Genomic DNA, 24,938 nt, shown 5'->3' with positions numbered 1-24,938 from the left:
ACACGTCATGCCATTTAAGTATAACATTCCACACCACTGACGACACACATGTCATGTCATGTAAGTATACCATTCCACACCAATGACGACACACACGTCATGCCATGTAAGTATAACATTCCACACCACTGACTACACACACGTCATGCCATGTAAGTATATAATTCCACACCACTGACGACACACGTCATGCCATGTAAGTATAACATTCCACACCACTGACTACACACATGTCATGCCATGTAAGTATATAATTCCACACCACTGACGACACACGTCATGCCATGTAAGTATAACATTCCACACCACTGACGACACACGTCATGCCATGTAAGTATAACATTCCACACCACTGACTACACACACGTCATGCCATGTAAGTATAACATTCCACACCACTGACGACACACATGTCATGCCATGTAAGTATAACATTCCACACCAATGACGACAAATGCATCATGCCATGTAAGTATAACATTCCACACCACTGACTACACACATGTCATGCCATGTAAGTATATAATTCCACACCACTGACGACACACGGGTGTATGTGATGTTTTAGAAATGTTCATGAGTGCTTAAATATTGTGCTGTAATACAAATAAAGTACACATTTAAAAACATTCTGAGAAATCATCGATCTGCTGCGGAGGGGAAAGCAAATATTGGTTATTTTATTAAGTCCTTAAAGCAACAGAGAAATGTCGTACAGTAATTAACCAAGCAGTGCAGCTGAAAGCAGTGTGAACATGTGTAACTGCATATAGACATGCGAGATAAGACTCGCGCCACCTCAGCGACTGGACTCCCACCCACCCCTTGGCCATGAGATTCTCTTTAGTTTGGGCTATTAGGGGTCGCAAGCTATTGCAATGGAGTACAGACAGGGAAGAACGACATATGTCGAGGGTCACAGGGTCTGTAAGTGTGGTTTGGTTATGTGCCCACCCACTGCCTGCCCATGGCCATGCTAATCCCTATGGGCATTTCCACCCATTCCTGGCTTTCCCCCCCTTCTCCCCAAACACCTTCTAATGGGAACTCCTTGAGCTCGCTTTAATCAAGCCTTACCATTAAGCTTTGCATTCAAAGTGCCTGCCAGTGTCAGCCTTCTGAGAGTTCATGACGTCATTGGAGTTGTAAAGTAGAAGGTCAAATCTATGAACTCCTCCCACCCCCTGATCACGCTGTCTTACCAGGCCTGCCTTCAGCCCCTCCATGCATAAGCACTCTGTGTGTCCTTCACTGAAGTCTTGTAAAAAACAATCATTTGCAAAGCTACGGAAGTCCTGTTTAAAACGAGCACTGGCAAAGCCAACTTTTTTGGCTTGTGCACACGTTTCAAGCTTTTGCCAGGCACTGCTATTAGACGCCCAGGTACTTACAGCATTTTGCGCCTGCTACCAACAATGGGTATTTAATATCACCATGGCTATGCCTGGCAAGTCTTTCCAATGCCCGCACATACGCCCAAACTGTTACTCACACATGGTTTCAAAGGCAGAACAGCAATTTATTGATTGACACACGAATAACTAATAAACATACCATAAAAAGTAAATAACTGTTAAAAAAAATAAAAAAGAGTAAAAAAGCAATTGAATAAAGACAGACACAGCAGTAGATCCAGACAGCGGCTGTGCTTGCTGTTACCTAGACAGGAGAAAAAGATACATATGATATAAAACCAGTGGAAATAGAACATCACTTCACTTCCCGCAACTAGATTGGAAATGACTTCATGTAACTCCATTTCTATTGAATTCCAATGAAGCGTGGTATCGTGATATAGAGGTTACTTACTGCCGTAGCTACTGATGAAGCGTTGTATCATGATATAGAGGTTACGTACTGCAGTAGCTAGTGCTGAAGCGTGGTATCATGATATAGAGGTTACTTACTGCTGTAGCTAGTGATGAAGTGTGGTATCATGATATAGAGGTTACTTACTGCCGTAGCTACTGATGAAGCGTGGTATCATGATATAGAGGTTACTTACTGCTGTAGCTACTGATGAAGCGTGGTATCATGATATAGAGGTTACTTACTGCCGTAGCTAGTGATGAAGCGTGGTATCATGATATAGAGGTTACTTACTGCCGTAGCTACCGATGAAGCGTGGTATCATGATATAGAGGTTACTTACTGCCGTAGCTACCGATGAAGCGTTGTATCATGATATAGAGGTTACTTACTGCCGTAGCTAGTGATGAAGCGTGGTATCATGATATAGAGGTTACGTACTGCCGTAGCTAGTGATGAAGCGTGGTATCATGATATAGAGGTTACGTACTGCCGTAGCTAGTGATGAAGCGTGGTATCATGATATAGAGGTTACTTTCTGCCGTAGCTACTGATGAAGCGTGGTATCATGATATAGAGGTTACTTACTGCCGTAGCTACTGAGGAAGCGTGGTATCATGATATAGAGGTTACTTACTGCCGTAGCTACTGATGAAGCGTGGTATCATGATATAGAGGTTACTTACTGCCGTAGCTACTGATGAAGCATGGTATCATGATATAGAGGTTACTTACTGCCGTAGCTACTGATGAAGCGTTGTATCATGATATAGAGGTTACTTACTGCCGTAGCTACTGATGAAGCGTGGTATCATGATATAGAGGTTACGTACTGCCGTAGCTAGTGATGAAGCGTGGTATCATGATATACAGGTTACGTACTGCCGTAGCTAGTGATGAAGCGTGGTATCATGATATAGAGGTTACTTACTGCCGTAGCTACTGATGAAGCGTGGTATCATGATATAGAGGTTACTTACTGCCGTAGCTACTGATGAAGCGTGGTATCATGATATAGAGGTTACTTACTGCCGTAGCTACTGATGAAGCGTGGTATCGTGATATAGAGGTTACTTACTGCCGTAGCTACTGATGAAGCGTGGTATCATGATATAGAGGTTACGTACTGCAGTAGCTAGTGATGAAGCGTGGTATCATGATATAGAGGTTACTTACTGCTGTAGCTAGTGATGAAGCGTGGTATCATGATATAGAGGTTACTTACTGCCGTAGCTACTGATGAAGCGTGGTATCATGATATAGAGGTTACTTACTGCCGTAGCTACTGATGAAGCGTGGTATCATGATATAGAGGTTACTTACTGCCGTAGCTACTGATGAAGCGTGGTATCATGATATAGAGGTTACTTACTGCCGTAGCTAGTGATGAAGCGTGGTATCATGATATAGAGGTTACTTACTGCCGTAGCTACTGATGAAGCCTGGTATCGTGATATAGAGGTTACTTACTGCCGTAGCTACTGATGAAGCGTGGTATCGTGATATAGAGGTTACTTACTGCCGTAGCTACTGATGAAGCGTGGTATCGTGATATAGAGGTTACTTACTGCCGTAGCTACTGATGAAGCGTGGTATCGTGATATAGAGGTTACTTACTGCCGTAGCTACGGATGAAGCGTTGTATCATGATATAGAGGTTACGTACTGCAGTAGCTAGTGATGAAGCGTGGTATCATGATATAGAGGTTACTTACTGCCGTAGCTAGTGATGAAGCGTTGTATCATGATATAGAGGTTACTTACTGCCGTAGCTAGTGATGAAGCGTGGTATCATGATATAGAGGTTACGTACTGCCGTAGCTAGTGATGAAGCGTGGTATCATGATATAGAGGTTACGTACTGCCGTAGCTAGTGATGAAGCGTGGTATCATAATATAGAGGTTACTTTCTGCCGTAGCTACTGATGAAGCGTGGTATCATGATATAGAGGTTACTTACTGCCGTAGCTACTGAGGAAGCGTAGTATCATGATATAGAGGTTACTTACTGCCGTAGCTACTGATGAAGCGTGGTATCATGATATAGAGGTTACTTACTGCCGTAGCTACTGATGAAGCATGGTATCATGATATAGAGGTTACTTACTGCCGTAGCTACTGATGAAGCGTTGTATCATGATATAGAGGTTACTTACTGCCGTAGCTACTGATGAAGCGTGGTATCATGATATAGAGGTTACGTACTGCCGTAGCTAGTGATGAAGCGTGGTATCATGATATACAGGTTACGTACTGCCGTAGCTAGTGATGAAGCGTGGTATCATGATATAGAGGTTACTTACTGCCGTAGCTACTGATGAAGCGTGGTATCATGATATAGAGGTTACTTACTGCCGTAGCTACTGATGAAGCGTGGTATCATGATATAGAGGTTACTTACTGCCGTAGCTACTGATGAAGCGTGGTATCATGATATAGAGGTTACTTACTGCCGCAGCTACTGATGAAGCCTGGTATCATGATATACAGGTTACGTACTGCCGCAGCTAGTGATGAAGCGTGGTATCATGATATAGAGGTTACTTACTGCCGTAGCTACTGATGAAACGTGGTATCATGATATAGAGGTTACTTACTGCCGTAGCTACTGATGAAGCGTGGTATCATGATATAAAGGTTACTTACTGCCGTAGCTACTGATGATGCGTTGTATCATGATATAGAGGTTACTTACTGCCGTAGCTACTGATGAAGCGTGGTATCATGATATAGAGGTTACGTACTGCCGTAGCAAGTGATGAAGTGTGGTATCATGATATAGAGGTTACGTACTGCCGTAGCTAGTGATGAAGTGTGGTATCATGATATAGAGGTTACTTACTGCCGTAGCTACTGATGAAGTGTCGTATCATGATATAGAGGTTACTTACTGCCGTAGCTACTGATGAAGCGTGGTATCATGATATAGAGGTTACTTACTGCTGTAGCTAGTGATGAAGCGTGGTATCATGATATAGAGGTTACATACTGCCGTAGCTAGTGATGAAGTGTGGTATCATGATATAGAGGTTACTTACTGCGTAGCTACTGATGAAGCGTTGTATCATGATATAGAGGTTACTTACTGCTGTAGCTACTGATGAAGCGTGGTATCATGATATAGAGGTTACGTACTGCCGTAGCTAGTGATGAAGCGTGGTATCATGATATAGAGGTTACTTTCTGCCGTAGCTACTGATGAAGCGTGGTATCATGATATAGAGGTAACTTACTGCCGTAGCTACTGAGGAAGCGTAGTATCATGATATAGAGGTTACTTACTGCCGTAGCTACTGATGAAGCATGGTATCATGATATAGAGGTTACTTACTGCCGTAGCTACTGATGAAGCGTGGTATCATGATATAGAGGTTACTTACTGCCGTAGCTACTGATGAAGCATGGTATCATGATATAGAGGTTACTTACTGCCGTAGCTACTGATGAAGCGTTGTATCATGATATAGAGGTTACTTACTGCCGTAGCTACTGAGGAAGCGTAGTATCATGATATAGAGGTTACTTACTGCCGTAGCTACTGATGAAGCATGGTATCATGATATAGAGGTTACTTACTGCCGTAGCTACTGATGAAGCGTGGTATCATGATATAGAGGTTACTTACTGCCGTAGCTACTGATGAAGCATGGTATCATGATATAGAGGTTACTTACTGCCGTAGCTACTGAGGAAGCGTTGTATCATGATATAGAGGTTACTTACTGCCGTAGCTACTGATGAAGCGTGGTATCATGATATAGAGGTTACGTACTGCCGTAGCTACTGATGAAGCGTGGTATCATGATATAGAGGTTACGTACTGCCGTAGCTAGTGATGAAGCGTGGTATCATGATATAGAGGTTACTTACTGCCGTAGCTACTGATGAAGCGTGGTATCATGATATAGAGGTTACTTACTGCCGTAGCTACTGATGAAGCGTGGTATCATGATATAGAGGTTACCTACTGCCGTAGCTACTGATGAAGCGTGGTATCATGATATAGAGGTTACTTACTGCCGCAGCTACTGATGAAGCGTGGTATCATGATATAGAGGTTACGTACTGCCGCAGCTACTGATGAAGCGTGGTATCATGATATACAGGTTACGTACTGCCGCAGCTAGTGATGAAGCGTGGTATCATGATATACAGGTTACGTACTGCCGCAGCTAGTGATGAAGCGTGGTATCATGATATAGAGGTTACTTACTGCCGTAGCTACTGATGAAGCGTGGTATCATGATATAGAGGTTACTTACTGCCGTAGCTACTGATGAAGCGTGGTATCATGATATAGAGGTTACTTACTGCCGTAGCTACTGATGATGCGTTGTATCATGATATAGAGGTTACTTACTGCCGTAGCTACTGATGAAGCGTGGTATCATGATATAGAGGTTACGTACTGCTGTAGCAAGTGATGAAGTGTGGTATCATGATATAGAGGTTACTTACTGCCGTAGCTACTGATGATGCGTTGTATCATGATATAGAGGTTACTTACTGCCGTAGCTACTGATGAAGCGTGGTATCATGATATAGAGGTTACTTACTGCTGTAGCTAGTGATGAAGCGTGGTATCATGATATAGAGGTTACATACTGCTGTAGCTAGTGATGAAGTGTGGTATCATGATATAGAGGTTACTTACTGCGTAGCTACTGATGAAGCGTTGTATCATGATATAGAGGTTACTTACTGCTGTAGCTACTGATGAAGCGTGGTATCATGATATAGAGGTTACGTACTGCTGTAGCTAGTGATGAAGCGTGGTATCATGATATAGAGGTTACGCACTGCTGTAGCTAGTGATGAAGTGTGGTATCATGATATAGAGGTTACTTACTGCCGTAGCTACTGATGAAGCGTGGTATCATGATATAGAGGTTACTTACTGCCGTAGCTACTGATGAAGCGTTGTATCATGATATAGAGGTTACTTACTGCCGTAGCTACTGATGAAGCGTGGTATCATGATATAGAGGTTACGTACTGCTGTAGCTAGTGATGAAGTGTGGTTTCATCATATATAGGTTACTTACTGCCGTAGCTACTGATGAAGCGTGGTATCATGATATAGAGGTTACTTACTGCCGTAGCTACTGATGAAGTGTGGTATCATGAATAGAGGTTACTTACTGCCGTAGCTACTGATGAAGCGTTGTATCATGATATAGAGGTTACTTACTGCCGTAGCTACTGATGAAGGGTGGTATCATAATATAGAGGTTACTTACTGCCGTAGCTTCTGATGAAGCATGGTATCATAATATAGAGGTTACTTACTGCCGTAGCTACTGATGAAGCATGGTTTCATGATATAGAGGTTACTTACTGCCGTAGCTACTGATGAAGCGTGGTATCATGATATAGAGGTTACTTACTACCGTAGCTACTGATGAAGCGTGGTATCATAATACAGAGGTTACTTACTACAATAGCTACTGATGAAGCGTAGTATCATGATATAGAGGTTACTTACTGCCGTAGCTACTGATGAAGCGTGGTATCATGATATAGAGGCTACTTACTGCCGTAGCTACTGATGAAGCATGGTATCATAATATAGAGGTTACTTACTGCCGTAGCTACTGATGAAGCATGGTATCATAATATAGAGCTTACTTACTGCCGTAGCTACTGTTGAAGCGTGGTATCATAATGTCTTAGTTACTTACCTGTAACTGTATTTCTCCAGCATTGGTATCTTTCATAGATTCACATGCTTCAATATTCCCCGTCGTCAGACTGGAAATCCTTGGTGATAAAAATGAATTATTACAATTTTTAAATGTAAATCCCTTCTCCCCTAGAGAATGCAGGTCGATACTCCATTGTGGCTTATGAGCCACTCCCTTGTGTAGTCCCTCCACCTCACTTTGGTCCTTTATGGCCCCAACCAATGAGGTGGAAGGGCTTAAGCTCCACCCCAGGCAGCCATCTTCAGATTTTGAACCGTAGGAACTACAGTATGATGGGTGCTGAGCATAGGAGCAGCCTCTCAGGGGAGGCGGGTCGGCGCATGTGAATCTATGAAAGATACCAATGCTGGAGAAGAACAAATTACTTACTAAACTAGTAATGTTCTTTCGATGGGATATTCCTCCGACATATTCCTTTTCTTTGATAAATCCACTTCCAGCTTGCTGGCCTCAGATTTTTTTTCCTACAGTAGAGGGCGCTGCGCGTCAACGTCCCTCGAGTCAGTGTCCCTCGAAGGCCTCCGTATCGGCGCCGATGTCACCATGGGTATAAATAGTCTCGCGCAGTGTCCGCTACTCAGTTCCGTTTTAAGGTGCTGTTTTGCTTTGCATGAATTGGTTAATAAACTTGAAGGACTGTAGGCTGCAGATACAAGGGAAGTTTTACTGCAGGGAAGGATGGGAGGGGTGATAAGGAATACGTTGGAGGAACATCCCATCGAAAGAACGTTACCAGTTTGGTAAGTAACTTGTTCTTCGAAGGGATTGTGTCCTCCGACATATTCCTTATCTTTGATAGACTCCCATAGCACTAGTATATAGAGGAGGCGGGAGTAAAATGAAATGTTTCCCTTTAAAGATGCAGAGTGCAACACAGCTTTTCCAAATTTCGTCTCCTGGCTAGAGGAGGAATCAAGACTGTAAAATTTTGTGAAAGTGGGTGCGGACGACCATGTGGCAGCCGCACATATGTGCTTAATTGGAACTCCTCTTTGGAGAGCTGAAGAGGCTGCGATACCCTTGGTTAAATGAGCCCTGAGATGTTTCCTGCCAATTTATAGCATTCTATAATGGTTAAAATAATCCATCTTGAAATAGTTTGTTTTGTAACCTAATTTGTGCCCTGCATACCCCACAAACAATTGGTCTGCTTGCCTGATCTTTGCAAGCCTGCTAATGTAAAAACATAAGGCACGCCTTGGATCCAGCCTGTGTAATCTCTCTTCCTCTTTCCCTGGATGGGGAGGAGGATAGAACGAGGGTAAGGTTATTTTTTGTGTGATGTGGAATTCCAAGACCACCTTTGGGAGAAAATTCGGCTTTACTTGTAGAACAACCTTATCTTTGTGAAAGATTGTATGTGGAGGTTTGCAAGATAAGGCTTGTAATTTGCTCACTCTTCTGGCAGAAGTTAAAGCCACTAGAAAGACTGTTTTAAGAGTAAGACATCTTAATGAACAGGAATGAAGGGGTTCGAATGGAGTACCCATTAGAATTTCAAGACTAGGTTTAGGTCACAGATTGGAACTTGAAAAGGAGTTGCGGGAAAAACATTAGTTAACCCTTTCAAAAATTGAATCACTAAGGGCAATTTGAAGTATGAAGGCTCCTCTGCAGTGCGTTTGAAAATTGACAGCGCTGCAAGATAGCCCTTTATTGTGCCAACTTGAAGATCTCCCAATCCTTGTATGTCACCCTTTTAGAAACCAGGCGTGCAGGTTGAGGGTTCTGATATCCGGATGGAGAACCTGACCTCCCTTCTGTGAGAGACGATTCTCTAATTGCAGAAGACGATTCGGAGGACAGATGGACATGTCTAGAAGATCCGGATACCACGTTCTCCTGGCCCAATCCGGGGCAATTAGGATCATGGGTTTCCGCAATCTTCTCAACCTCCTGATCATTTGAAGAATGACGGGGACTGGAGGAAACGCGTACAGCAGTGGAAACTCCCAGTCCACTACAAACGCATCCCGTAGAGCTCCTCTCGGGGGAAATTCCCTTGAGCAATACTGTTCGCACATCCGGTTGATACTGGTGGCGAACAGATCCACTTGAGGGGTTCCCCAAAGGGAGAAGATCTGTTGAAGGACTTCCTGAGCTAGTTCCCACTCGTGGGAGACTGTGTTCTGCCTGCTCAGAGCGTCCGTCGTCAAGTTCTTCTCCCCAGCTAGGTGAACTGCTGATAGAGAGATTCCTTCTTGAATTACCCAAAACCAGAGCTACATTGCCTCTCTGCACAGTGGCAGTGACCCTACGCCTCTTCTTTTGTTGAGGTAGTGCATGGCCACTGTGTTGTCCGTCATTATCAGGACATTCTTTCCCTGTACTGACGGCAGGAAAGCCTTCAGTGCTAGTCTGATCGCTCTCAGCTCTAATAGGTTGATGTGTAGTCTGGACTCCGATGGAGACCAACGACCACTGATGGTCAAGTCGTTGGCATGGGCTCCCCACCCCGTGAGTGAGGCATCCGTGACTACTGTTATCTCCGGCCATGGTTGCCAAAACTGTTCTCCTTTCAAGATGTTCTCCCGACAGGCCCACCACTGAAGGTCTCAAGCTACTCTGTCTGGAATTCGTAGGAGATCTGACATCTTTCCTGAGAATTGTGACCAGTGAGTTCTCAACGCCCACTGGAGAGATCTCATGCTCAGGCGAGCCTCTGGCACTAGGAAAATGCAGGATGCCATGAGATCGAGCATCCTCAAAAAGACGAAGGCTGGTAGACGCTGGGCGAGGCTTTTCCCAGGGATGTGTCCAGGACTGATCCAATGAACTGGAGTCTCTGTGATGGTATCATCTGTGTCTTCTTTAAGTTGAGGGAGAAGCCCAGCTTGTGGAGGAAGTGGCGAACATAATCTAGATGGATCTGAGCTTGTTCCGGGGATACTGCTCTGATCAACCAGTTGTCCAGGTAGGGATAGACGTGAATCCCTTCCCTCCTTAGACTTGCAGCCACAACCGCCAATAGCTTGGTAAAGAACTTTGGGCAGAGGTCAGCCCAAAAGGCAGAACTCGAAATTTATAATGAGAGTTGCCAATTGCGAACCTCAGGTATTTCCTGTGTTTGGGATGGATCGGCACATGGAAATAAGCATCCTGAAAGTCTAGAGATACCAACTAGTCCTGAAGCTGGAGGGCCTGAAGGATCTGAGAAAGGGTTACCATCTTGAACTTGTCTTTCCTGAGGAATTTGTTCAATTCTCGCAAGTCCAAGATGGGTCTCAATCCTCCCTCCTTCTTTGGTACTAGAAAGTAGGGGTAATGCCAACCCTTGTTCCTCTGCGCTACAGGTACCGGTTCTATGGCACCTTTCTCTAGCAGGTCTAAAATCTCCTGCATAAGGAGCAGGTCTGGAAACTTCAAAGAGTTGTTCCCTGGTGGATGGCTCTGAGGAGTTTGTAGGAAAGGCAGGCAGTAAACTTGGAAACTGTCTCCAATGCCCAAGCATCTGATGTAATAGCTTGCCATTCTGTCAGATGTTGGTTTAACCTATCCCCAACTGGTGTCTTGTGAGGGGATGTCTGAGAGGGGTTCAGAAGCAGCTGACGAAGATGTTGAGGGTAAAGTAGCAACTGCTGGTGCGGATTTGGTACCTTTGACCCGTCCACTACGGGTGAATCGTCTCTGGCCCTTTGAGCTGGCTGTCCTCTGCCTTTTTTCCAAATGCGGAGTAAAAACAAAAGGACTTACCCCTCCAGGGTGTACCTGTGGGGCGATTTGGAGTTTGCCGGATTGCAGCCCAAGTGATTTTGCTGCTGCTTTGGATGTATGTAATTTCTCCAGGCTGTCATCAGCCTTTTTTCCAAATAGAGAAGTACCGTCAAAGGGCGATTTAGAAGTCTGGCTTGTACATCAGGAGCAAAACCAGACTTCTGCAACCACGCAAATCTGTGGATTGTGGTACTCGCCGCCATTGCTCTGTTGATGCTGTCAGCGGAGTCAATCCCTGTTTGGAGGGACTTAAACATTGCATCCTTCCCATCCTTGATGATGTTCAAGAATGCTTCTCGTTCTTCCCCTTCTGGAAGACAGTCAGCCGCTGATGAAGCCCACTCGAAAAGGGTGTGGCTGAATCACGCTAGTATGCAAGTGGCGTTGATAGGTTTAATCACCATGCTGCATGCCGAAAATACTTTTTTTGACATGGCGTCAAATCTTTTATCAACCCTGTCTTGTGGTATAGTGGGGTATGCTGACTTACTGCTTGATGACGTTGCTGCCTGCACACCTAGACTCTCTGGAGTTAGATGCTTGCTTAGATATTTAGAGTCTAAAGCTGACACTCTGTATTTAGCAGAGAATTTTTTATTTACTGCAGGGATAACTTCAGGTGTCTCCCAATTTGCAGATATTTTCCTTTGCAGTGCAGCATGAAAAGGGACGATAGGCTCCTTTTGGAGCCCTTTATCTAATATATGAGTAAGATCCTCTTGCTGGAAAGAGGGTGCAGGTGTAGTCCATAAATTGCATAATTCTTGCCATAAGGGCCCTGTAAGGTATTTCTGCATGTTCTCCAGCTTCTGGTCTAGCAAATTCTGCCTCTGGAGAGGTATCTATACCACTGGCCTCCTGTAAAGACTCTTGTAGATCTTTCAATCTGTTTTATTCAGATATTAATTCCTCTGGAATGGGTACTGTTGTTCTTTGTAGTCCAAAAGGTCTCTCATTGTCAGAGTCCTCCCCTTCCTCGTATATAGAAGATAAAGCTCTGAAGTAATCATATCTTGTATAGGGTGTAAAACGCATTTTCAAGGGAAGAAGGAGCCAAATTTGTGGTTAGAGCTTGTGAAAACGTTGTGGTTGTTGACGTAGACGTTGTAGGTTTCAACAAACCCGTAAAAGGCGTTGAAAACGTCGGAACGGGCCTCAATGTACTCAAGAGGACCAGAATCCTAATCGGCGTCGTCGAAGTTGTCGACGCCACTCTTGACATCTTGGTGGGAGCTTTCGACACCTCTAGTGCCCGTGGCGTAGTAGAGGTTTTAGGCGTATCTTTCATTGGAGTCGACAACGGCGTCGATGATGCAGTCTTATCCGATGATGTTTTGCCTTTACTCGAGGGTTCATGACGCTCTCGAGTATTTCTGCTCGCCGGGTTCAACGACTCACAGCGTTTTTGTTTCTGGGGTCTTTCACCGAGGATATCACCTCTAGGCATCTCTGAGGGGGTTGAGGCAGCTTTCTCGAAGACCCTAAGCATTTTTTTTAACGAGATTCTTCCCACTTAACCGGAGAGCTGTGTTTTGTGGGGCAGGTGACCCTTTCTGGGGAACTTGAGGAAGAGGAAGAGCTATGACGCCTCTTCTTAGAGTGCCTCGATATCGAAGAGTGATGGGAACCGCTTCGAGATCTCGATCGGGAATGTTTCTTTTGACGGCGAGGAGACAAATGTCTCGACTCAGCCGAGGATACTTTTGAAGGGGTAGAAGTTTTAACAGCCTTATCTCTTTCTAACTTCCCCTTACGCTCCTTCAAGGATTTTGCCGTCATGGACATGCAATCCTCACACTCTGAACACTGGTGCTCTGATCCCAGGCACCACAAATAGATCCTTTGAGGATCCGTGAGAGACATCTTCTTTCCATAATCTCGGCATTTTTAAAATCCGGATCGTGGCGTCGATGGTTCGGATGAAGATGCCATCGTTAGAAACTTTAGATTTTTGATTAATTTGGAAGATTTTTTTGAAGGATGGAACCGAGCGTTGCATCTCCGAGGCCCACGAAAAAATGGAACTGAGCAACGGACGCTGCGCGAGACTATTTATACCCATGGTGACGTTGGTGCCGATACGGAGGCCTTCGAGGGACACCGAATTGAGGGACATCGACGTGCAGCGCCCTCTACTGTGGAAAAAGTTTTCCAAAGCCAGCAAGCTGGAAGTGCATTTATCAAAGATAAGGAATACGTCGGAGGACACAATCCCTTTGAAATACAATTACAGGTAAGTAACTAAGACTTCTCCAGCATTGGATCTTTCATAGATTCAGATGCTTGAATAGAATACCAAGCAGTTAAAGCATGCCACCCGTTAGGGAGAATTCTCATTTTATGGCTAATTTCCCTTACCTATAGAGTCCCACAGCAGCTTTGCTGGATTTGAAGGGTTTATTTCTTTTTACCTGCTAAGAGTGAGACTCTTTTTCCCACTCTTAGGCATTTTTGCTATGTGTGTTCTAGGCTATTTTTGTGTTTAATGCCTATGGGATCTTTTCTCTCACCCATAGGAACCATCTTTATGCACATGTGTCCCACAGCACCCTCCGTGCCATGACACAGGGGTGTTGCAGCGACCCCCAAACATAGACCCCATACCCTGGGACTGACTACTGTCTCCCAGGGCATGTAAAGTCCCCATTGACTTTACTAGTCGATTGTTATGAACTTAACCAGTACACCCCATCTTAATATGGAAGTACTGTAAGGGGTTAATAGTTTTTCCCCTATGTTCATTTTCGAGAGGGTACCTTAAAGTCCCCCTCTACAAAGTTTCTGGCTGGTGGCAATGGTTACTACCTTTTATATTCAACCGCAAATATTTGTCTATGGGATTTTCCCATTGTTCGAGGCTACCACTTTTACTGACAGCCTCTAACATACCACCAGTCTATTTTTTTATTAACTTTACTCCGGTAGGTTTTATTTGCCAGAACTTTGATAAAACATCTTTCTCGAGTCTTACTCCATTTTCCTAACCCGGGTCGGGGTTCCTTTGTTTGTTCTTTTGGCGGGCTTCTGCCAAGAAGCCCTCCTTTTGGCGCCACTGAGTCTGGGGTGGGTCTGTTGTTTGGGAGGGGGAGTAGAACCCCCAGACAGAGTTGCCACCGTAACTCAGGTCGCACTCTAACCTGATAGGCTGGAGGGTCTCCCGCCAAGATGACCACTCCACTGTGTGAGTGACAGCTAGGCTGTATGAATGGGTCTCTTTCTGCATAAAAGCAGGGTCCTGAGGACTGGAAGAGCAAGACGTCGCCACTGGAACTACGGAACCGAAGGGAAGAGAAGCCAGAGACATCTTCAGCATCTACACCACCGGTGAAGCCCTGCCGGATCGTCTCACCACTTTTCTCCCACACGACGAGAGGAGATCTTCAGTGGAGGAGCCTACTTCCCTTGAGCTGGTGGGGTCAACCAGTTCACCTATCGCATCCTCGGACCTGTCTTGGTCGACTCGACAGTGCCCCACCACTGGATTTTCAAGATATTCTGTAATGTCCAGGGAACTTATACCCATGAGGTTACAATTTATAGGAATTATTTACGATGTAGTAGACAAAGCATTCAAAACAGGATGGATTTCCGATAAAACAAGGAAATATAGAGACTGAATGTGATACCTAAATACTAGAATGTGAGCATACTCTTCATCATACACCAGACACTTGAACATTGAGCACAGGTGATAACCCCTACTACATCGTAAATAATTCCTATAAATTGTTACCTCATGGGTATAAGTTCCCTGGACATTACAGAATATCTTGAAAATCCAGTGGTCATTACACAATACCATGAATTCCCAAGTACTTTGCAGAGTTTCATTAACTCTGGTTACTGTATCACTTTAATCTACTACAAGTCATTAGTAAGGTTGAACAATTATTGCAGAAAATGAAGGGCGCGATAGGGCCATAGGGCGCATTAATCAAATATATCCCCAGATAGGGACACTGTCATTATGGGTTCTCCTTGATAAAACATCATAATGATGCATTCATTCCCCCTTTTTTAGACTGTAGTCTGTAGTCTTTAGTGGCATTCCTTGACACGAGTGCAGAGAATATCATGATTATCCTAATCATCCCACATTTCGCAGAAATTAAAAAACTATCAACAAACAAGCGTGACGTCATCACGCACACCCTGACGTCATCACGCACCCGTGTCATCACCATGACGCATATAAACAAACAGCGGCCATTATACGGACTTTTTCGCCGCGGCTGTGCATCACTACACGAGAAGAAATGAGGTAAGAATGGGGGCATTTAGTGACTAGGAAATCTTTCCCTTGAGGCCCCACCATGTTTTCCTTTCAAGCTCCATTAGCCTTTATAAATAAGCCTGGGATAAGATAGAATGGGGGTATTAATACTAATCCCCCACAACTACCAATAATACCTATCTCTTGGCAGATTTGCCAAAAAGAGACACTGACATTGTTTTTTTATTTTTATTTTTTTATTTTTTTATTGGCAGAAATGCCTTTAAAAAAAAGAAGAACAGATATTACACTACAATGTATTCTCTCTTCTCTCCTTAAATGTCCGGGTAACTCTCATCTGTTAAAACTTTAACATCACAAGATCACAGGCCGCATTCGAGCCTTCGCCAGCTGGGAGCCTCTTTGATGCATTCTCACAGTTTTTCCCTTGTTTTAGGTATTATGTCAGTATTTTTTTCAACAGGCTCAGGAAGCGAATTAATGCGTAGTTCAGTTGTTTCTCCCGGCTGTCGAACAGGGCTTGCCACCAGTCGTCCGCACTTGGCGTTTGAAATTTCGTTAGATGAGGCCCTAATGTCAGTGTTCTCTCCCGATGTAGTCTCTTGCAATGGACTGTCAGATGTTTTAAAGTTTCTTCCTTCTGATTGCAAAATCTACAGGCTACATTAAGTTCTTCTGTTTTGCGTAGCTCTCTAGACCACTTTCTTGTTTTAAATGCGTTTAGTCTGAAATGTAGAAACAGGGCTCTACTGCCATTATCTGGGAACAATTCGATATAAGACTGTAGAGTGTTTAGATTTCTAGCTTCACATGGGACATCCTTCATTAAATTATTAGCTGATCCGGGCCTGGTGCTCTGGAGGAGCTAGCTCTTTTTATTATCTCCTCGATGTCATTTTTATCAAAATCTATCTTCCATTTTTCTAGGTTAGATGATGGAGTCTCTACTGCGGTTGTTCTTTTACTGTACAGCTTCGAGAAGTGTTGTATCCACTCAGCTTCAGTAATTACATTTGTCAGTAATGCCATTTGCGGGGCTCCTTCGTTGTTGATTATCTTCTAAAAATCAGAGGAATTTTTGTTTTGCAATTTTTCCATTATTAGTTCTGAATCGTTCTGCATCATATCTGCTTTGTGTGTTCGTAACCAGTTTTTGTACTTTTGTTTGCAATCTCTTTTTGCAGTTAGATAACTATTGGCGTCAGTTTTCGGTAGATGTCTTATTTGCGCTCTTAATTCTCTCTTTTTCTCACCTCTAGGTCAAATTTATGTTTTGCAACAAAGCCACGAGCTTTGGATCCTTGATGTTTTTCTTTGAAATCGTCTAAGAGATGGATATATTAAGTCTCCTTTTGCTCATCCACATATGTGGTTAGTATGTTTTTAACCTCTGTCTTCTTTAATTTCAGTCTGACCCTGTTGGATTCAATAATTACCGGGAATTTCCATGTTGAGGTTTTAGCTCCATAAGCTGTGATACATGACAGAATGACTAAGTCATGATCACTATTGGTCATAGGGTGCACCACGAGTGATATTGTGTGTTGATGTATTTTCTCACTGACATAAAAGTAGTCAAGCGTCGATCGTTGGGTGCTTCTAGACCAAGTTGGTTTCGCTGGAATATCACCTGCTAAGTTTCAGTTCATCAGCATGAGGTTTCTTAGGTCCATCTCTGTCGCCCATTGACTGGCGAGTTGTGTTTTGTTAGAGTTATTTGGATTCGATGTTTGATGTTAGACAGTTCATATTCAAGTCTCCACAGATCACAGTATCAGCGCCAACGTCTGCTTCGAACCAATCATCTATGACAGTTGTAACTTGGTCTATATATCCACTGCCGCTTATTATCTTGTGGTTCCAGTATAGATTCAGGATGTGGATTTTCTTGTTTCCTACGTTACTTTGTGCGATTGTCGTTGCCTGAATATAGGGAGTCACGTTTTCGGTATTGAGGATTTGGTATCAGGGGCTTTTTTTGACCAGGGTAATAAGGCCTGCCATGGGCCTGCCCATCAGTTGTTTGATAGCTGGATTGAATGCGATCTCATATTCTCCAGAGATGGGACAGTTGTCCAGCCACGTCTCTTGAAGGCACACAACATCCAACCCTGGAAAGCAGCTCTCTTGGTATAAATGCACAAATCCCCTGGTGTTCCAGGAGCCAAACTTGACTGTCGGGGGCGAGTTTACTAGTTGGCATTAGCTTTGAGTTGTTTTATTCAGGGCTTTTGCAAGCCACCCCCAGTTGTCCGATGATTCGTTTTCGTTATTTTCCAGTTCCACTGTGCAGTTTTTCTTGTTGATGGCTTGAGTGCCAACGACTGTGATTTGGATTTGTTCCACCAAGTCGTTTTGAGCGTATTCCACTTTTTTTAGGCCACAATCGCTGTCGATGCTCTGGTTTCTATTATGTCAGCCAACCTCTCGTGTTTTCTCAGAGCTCTTCACTTCATTACTTTTCTTTCAAAAGGGTGAGACTAACTGTGGTTCTGTAATTTTATTAGAGTGGTTTTTATAATTATCTTCATTGGTTAATTCCAGAATGTCGAATCCAAGCGACATCAACTCAGGCGTTGCATCTAAGATACTGTTAGTTATCATTTTTGATTTCAGATGTAGTAATACGGGATCATTTTGGCTTTCCTGTGGAAATGCCACTGTTTGGATGTCATACGATTGTATCGTTCTTAGACGCGGGACGCAGTGGAGTAATCGTAGAACATTATTGCGGTTCATGATCACGTCATCGTGACTTTCTAATCTTTCAATCTTTATTTTATAGATGGATATATAAGTTTTGTTGCCTGACTGCTCATTTTGGTGAGGGGCACTTCCTTTATGTTCGCAAGGCGCTTGTTTTATAGCAGGAGCTTTGATTGCCGAAAGTCCTTTCCCATAGCACTTGTTTGGTGCAAATTTTCGAACATCAGCATAAAGCTCTCGATTTTCGTTCCTGCGTTCTGGCTGGGGAAGGCTTTTGGGTACTTTTGTCTTTTGACACTCTCTAACCTCGTTTTTCTTGAGCATCATTTCCCCTCTTTCTGTCAGAGTGAGGAAGATAGAACTAGCCTCCACAGGTAGGGCTTTTTCGGTGTTTGTGATCTTGGGGATCATTGTACAAATTCTTTGTGGCGTTGTAACATGTGAAGACAACAATGTAGATGTTGGTTTTAGTTCTGTACTCATTTTTTCTGTCTCTTGTGAAGGCTCATTCTGACTTGAAAGTGACCCAATTGAAATCTTAGATTCCGTTGGCTCCATTTCGTCAGTGTCCTCATAGGTTGACATATTCATCAGCTCGTTCATTTGTTCGGCTTCCTTGTCAGATTCCTCACTTTTTTGATCTGAGAGCTCACCTGTCACCTCCTTTTCTAAGCTCTTTTTATTCAGGGTTGGATCCACAGGTTTTATGTTCTGGTTTACGGTTACATTTACTGTTTTTATGTTACGTAAGAACTTTCTGGAGTTGTTGCCACGTCGAGAGTTCTTAGTGCATTGATTTTTGTTTTTTTTAGTTTGAGGTTGCTTACTAGTTTGATTTAAGTGTGTCCCAGTAATCTGATTAGTGTTTCCCTTGAAGATCGCAAAGATGCCATTGATCCTTTCAGTCTCAGTGTCAAGATGCCCAGAGGCACAATCTTGCAGTCTGCCACATTTCTCGATGTCAGTTGAGGTAGTTGGTGTTTGTGGATCGAGGGAGGCTGGATTCAGTGTCGATCTCGTTTTATCTAAGATTATTTGAAAGCAAGGCTTGTTAAGTTGTTCCTGTAAGTGCATACTAGGTGGAATAACTTTTGTCGCGTTATCGAGTATTTCAGGATTCCTTATCTCCTCCGATCTTATGTCTTCATGTAAACCATTCTGCTGTGTGGCATCATCTTTGGTTAGATCTATAGGTGGTGGAAGAGGGCTAGTCACCTCTTGGCTTCCGATTGTGATGCTCTCAGGTTGTTGCAATGGAGAATCGTGTTTATTCAGATCGGGCTCCAGGTTGGTGCTCGCCTGAAGACATGTTTTGTTATTCATGCAGGTCAGCTCTTGGGAATCCGGACGGATACTAATGCGTTCATCGTTGGCAAACTCTGTTGGGGTTTTCCTTGTTTTTAAAAGGTTGAGTGCTTCTTTAGCGATTTCTGCCAGTAACTCTTTTTCCGATCCGTTAGTTTTCCTTTGATCCAGAAGAGTATTCAGGTAAGCCTCAATTCTCTTGTTGGAGTCTCGTTGCACTTGGTTCGTTAATGTGATTTCCATGTCCAGACCTACCAGTTTTGAGTTGATCATTGCAACTAGTGTGGACAGATCTCTGAGGTTCCCATCTACTTGCTCGTATAGTTTTAGAAACGGAGCTATAGATATTGCAAGAGAAGACATCACAAGCGGTTGAATCTCTTTCATTATACATCCGACTAGTTCCGAAGAAAACTCCTCATGCTTATTTTGTGGGGATTGGTGCGTTCGGGGTTTGGGGCACCTTGGTTTGTTGTACTGTGGCTCTGAGTAAGAAGAGTCTGACGATGATGACGAAGGGAGGGGTGATTGTCTCGTCTCAAGGGCACCTCCGTGCCTGGATGAGGGTGTTGTTGGTCTCATTAAGGTCTGTAGAGGGATTTTTGTGCCTTTTCTCTGTGAACACGGTAAGGTAGGAGATAGGCTGTGGTCGATACGCCTACGTTTCCCATAGGCGTTTTTCCATTGTGATAGAGGCGGAGCTCCCAAGGTCTCCTTCATTACATCTGCAATATCTTCAATGGCCTCGGTGACCCTGGGCTCGTGGATCGGAGTGTCCGGTCTGTCTTTTACTGTGGCGCCTCGTGCTTTATTTATTAGTGAGATGTCATTTAGTATCTTGTTAACGACCTCCAGTGAATTTCTCCTGTTGGATCCCATAGCAGTAGACTCATTGATGCGAAGGGTCTCGATTGTGTCGTGACGTGCTTGATGGAAAACTTCATCGTCATTAGGAGAGCAGACCCATTCGTCCCTAAGTCCCATTTTTTGCTTTAGATGCAGATGCACTTCTCCGTTTGCCGGTAAGCTCTTCGAGGAGATTGAGGAGGAGTCAGATCTATTTGTGGTTGGGCTTTCCTTCGTCGCTTCCATCTCGATGACCTGTGGTAAGATGCCACTTTCATCGTGGATCAAGGCCTGGCCCATGTCGGCTTCTAGCAGTAGTTTGCGAGGAGAACCATTAGTGCCGGACTCGGCGTCGCAGGTATCATTACTCAGGAGCGCGCTTGAAGGATCACTTTCTGGGGCTCCTTCTGTGTTAAGGGGAGCGAGACATAAAGCCGCTGGGCAGCTCGCTATCCGGTTTTCCCACGCGTTCTGCGGACTTATAGTGCGCAGCTGATTATCGGTCATATCATCAGGAGTTTTCAGCTGTCCTTCTCTTATTTGCATCTGGTCTAGATCTTGTCTGTTTTCGGGATCAGATGCTGATGATGAACAGTTTATCTCTCCCGTGCAGTCACCGGCACAGTCTGACTTGCATTCGGGTTTGCAATTGGGCTTGCTCGACTGCCGCCGTGTGGGTTTGCGTGAGGTAGCCAGCGAGTTCCATCTTCGCAACTGTAATCTTGTTTGTGGGTGTAGCAAACTTTCCGCGTGTAGGCGGCCAGCAGACGCCATTTTAGTCTGTACTAATAGGTCTGCGTTAAGTTTTCCAATAGGGCCTTGTGTTTCGGTCATTCTCTTTTTGGTGTGAAAGCTCGAGTCTCTACAGGTGTGTGTTACACTCAGCTCAGTTTTAGAGTGATCTCCGTACTGTGGGGGATTAGGGATCAAAGGGGTCAGGCCCCCCGCAGACTCCCGAAAACACCCCGCCCAAATGATAGACTATTTGAATCTGGCGTTATGCGCTTTTTGCTCGGCTTTCAGAAATAGATAGTATCGGATATTTACTTAAGATTGCGGGGTTAGCTCACCTTGTTTATCCGAAGCAGTGAGTTCAACCGGACTCCAGTCTCAGCTCTGGGTAAGAACACTCAGATGTTGTTTATCCGTCAGTCTGTTACCTTTATATTGCGCTCCTCCAGCGCCAAACAGCCTCACAACAGCCAGCGCCCTTTACCCTGTCGGGCTTATCGCCGCAAGGGTGGATTGGGCTGTGCTTTGTGTCGAGGAAAGGTCACGTGACTGTTCACGTGACAGCCACGGTGCTCCGCCTCCTCCTGGAAGCAAGCGTGTGTCTTAGCGCGAGTTCTTGGAAAGTCCCAGCGTAAAACAGCCGGGAACAGCAGCAGGCAGCAGCAGGCAAGAAAAGCGTTCGTTTTTTTCAAAATTGCAAAACAAATTGCGAGACACTGACATTGGTGACAAGAATAAACCTCCAAACAAGGGGAACCAAGTGACTATCAGACACAGGTAAGAGATTACTTTCCAGTTACCATATTATTCATCTGAAATACCAACAAAGGGAGACACAGCAGAATCCTTTACTAATACATAAATATATGTATTTTCTATAGGCAACAAAACCGATAGGCAAAACTATTGAGACTACCACCTCAGTTTTAACACCTAATGGCTGCTTGAAGAATTATGATGTAGAGAGAGGCATCCGAGCATTTATATGGTGTGTTGGATGAGGACAAACAAGCAGGTAATACTGGAATCATTGGGACTATACCATGACTCTGAACACCCATAATTGGGTTTTAATTAGAAAAACTCTGGAAACTAGCAAAGTAATAGTTTTATGTTTGTATTCTTCTTGATTTCACAGGCAACACTCTCTAGCATACCAGAAGTGATCATTATAGGAAGGAACACAGGTAATTATGAGATGAAGAAGTATGACAGACAAAAAGATATTTATAAAACATGAATGAAATGTAAAGTAAAGACAAGAGTGATAATACTCTACTTACCTATTTATCATAGATGGGATAACTGAACTTGGAGAAAAGAGTAGACAACTCCTGAAGAAGGCGTCCTTACCGGGTCCGGCGAGGGAAAAAGGGAGCTAACAACGGGCCAGTCGTAATCGGCCCATTGTTAGCTCTCTCTCCCATTCCCATTGAACCCTATGGTGGCTCAGATGGGAATGGAGAGAGAAGGTCCGGGCCCAGGTTCCCAGAGGGAGGAATTACCGGGCCCTCCGAACTCGGAATGGCCCAGTAATTCCCCATTCTGGGAACCCGGTAAGGAGCCCGGTTTCGGCAAACTCGTAATGAGGCCCCGGATGTTCAATAAGAATTATTATTGAAAGAAAGAGGAAAACCATCTGATATTAATGATTTGTATTTGTCTATTCAAATTGTGTAAATTAAGAAAAAGTACAGAAGTTGACACTGAAAAGGAAATGTATTATTGCTGATTGACAATCTATACTTGAGTATAATATTCTTTTTATAATAAATTGGTTTATAAAACATAACACAAGTGTGTTCCACATTACTTTTCAGAACCAGAATTGAACTTATAAAAACAAATTAAATTTTTGATTGTCTTCACAATTGTTATTGGGTGTGTAGGGGACGGGAGAGATCCACAAGGTTGTGGACAGCTGTTGTATTGTACGAAAGCTTTTAGAGCCCATCGTATCGCTCTGAGCTCTAGGACATTGATGTGGAGCTGTGATTCTTGGTCAGACCAAGTCCCTTTTGTCTGCAGGTCCATCAAGTGTCATCCCGAAAGGGATGCGTCTGTCCTTAAGAGAAGAGTGGATGTTGGTGCCTGGAATGGCATCCCTTGGAGCAGGTTCCGTGGCGTGTTCCACCATCGAGATGCCTTGTGCACTGCCGTCAGTATCTGGACTACGTCTTCCCATGAACCCTTGGCTTGTTTCCATTGATGGTCCATGGCCTCCTGGATCGGTCTTGTGCAAAGTCTGCAGTTTGGAATGAGAAATATACATGAGGACATCATGCCCAGGAAAGATTTGAAAGAGCGTATCGTGGTCGTCTCTTTTTCTAGGAACAATGATGTCGAGCAGAGGATGCCAGTTACTCTGCCCACCGATGGCCTTACCCTGGGACTGGTGGTGTCGAACTCGGCTCCCAGAAAAAGAACCTTCTTGCTGGGTACTGGGCAGGATTTTACATTGTTTATCGAAAAACCTAACTCTTTTAGGAGTTTAACCGTTTGACACTGCCAATTGAATTTGACTGAGGGAGCTTGCCCTTATCAACCAGTCGTCCAAATATGGAAAGACCTCCGTTCCCAACCATCTGAGGTTCGCTGCTATGGGCTCCAGACACTTGGTGAATACCCTCGGTGCTCATTTTAGCCGGAACGGGAGTACCCGAAATTGGAAATGTCGGTCTCCTATAGCGAACCTGAGGAACTGTCAGATGAATTGGAATGTGAAAGTATGCGTCTTCTAAGTCCAGAGTGGCTAGGAAGTCGTTTCTGTTCAGCCACGGTAAGACGCCTTGCAGGGATATCATTTTGGATTTGATGCGTTTGATGTATTTGGTGAGTGCACGTACGTCCAATATGGGCCTCCATTGACCGTTTTTCTTTTTGATTAGAAAGAAGCGGGAGTAGAAACCTTTTCTTTTCTGGGAATATGGGACTAGCTCTATGGCTGCTTTGTGCAGTAACTTTTGAACTTCTGCCATGACATTCTGCAGGATGTGAATTTTGCGAAGGGTGGTGGCAAGGGATGGAGGATGGTCGAGGATTTCTATGGTGTGTCCCCTGCGAACCGCCTGTAATACCCACTTGTCTGATGTTATCAAATTCCAGCGTTGCAAATATTGGCTTACCCTTCCCCCCACCAGTGTTTGGCATAGAGGGGGAAGAATCGAATGGTCTGTTCTGTTTGTTCTGGGACTTTCCTTGGGAAGAGCCGTGCCTTCCTCTCTGAGAATACCTGTTGGCGGATTGATATCTGTTGCCTTGAAATGTGTTACCTTGTGATTTTTTACCATAAGAGGAACATGAGTATCCTCTGACCTTTGACGCTGCACCTCGAAAGGGCCGAAAGGACCTGCGGTCTTTATATTTATCCTTCAAGGAACTGATGGCTCAGGGGGGGCACTGTTGCGCAAATCAAAAATGGCTGCCTGAGAGGAGAGCTCCGGCTCGAGAGTAATCCTTTTTACAAAAATATCCTGCAAGAACCAACATCCATAGAAGGAAATTATAAAAGACCGTTGTAGAGGGTCCACGGAACATACCCTGGGAAAATTATACATTTTCACTGCATATCAACGGAGATATCCTAATTGAAGACTGCGGCAGGTGAAGGGCTGAGGCGTGACTGCCTGGCGGCTCCACGCGTCACTCACGCACAGCCGAGGACTCTGTGACTGCGAGCAAGCCAAGCGGGAGGAGGGGCATTGTGCCTGCAACTAGACACGCCGCAGCGGAGATGGCACACGGTGTAGTGGCCCCCCCATGCAAGAACACAAACAGCCGCCTACTCTGTGCGGATCGGGGAGGCTGTGAAAGCTGCCCAGCTGCACATCCAATTCCGAATGCAGCGCCGGAGTGGGAGACCCGCCTGGAGGCGCGGCAGGAGGTGC

At 44.4% G+C, this 24,938-nt stretch overlaps 1 protein-coding gene across 1 annotated transcript in view; it reads right to left on the bottom strand.

Moving 5' to 3' along the window:
* Nucleotides 1-364: 364 nt before the first annotated feature.
* The window catches only part of LOC138480665 (GLIPR1-like protein 1), a 599,613-nt gene continuing 575,039 nt past the window's right edge, over nt 365-24,938 (bottom strand). Inside the window, exon 6 of the mRNA XM_069612338.1 lies at nt 365-1,659. Within this exon, the coding sequence (XP_069468439.1) occupies nt 1,574-1,659 (86 nt within the window). The 3' untranslated portion in view covers nt 365-1,573. The remainder of the gene's footprint in view (nt 1,660-24,938) is intronic.

The sequence above is a fragment of the Ambystoma mexicanum genome, chromosome 5p (assembly GCF_040938575.1).
Source record: "Ambystoma mexicanum isolate Mex_15411 chromosome 5p, UKY_AmexF1_1, whole genome shotgun sequence".
Lineage (NCBI taxonomy): Eukaryota > Metazoa > Chordata > Amphibia > Caudata > Ambystomatidae > Ambystoma > Ambystoma mexicanum.
This window is presented reverse-complemented; position numbering and strand designations above follow the sequence as displayed.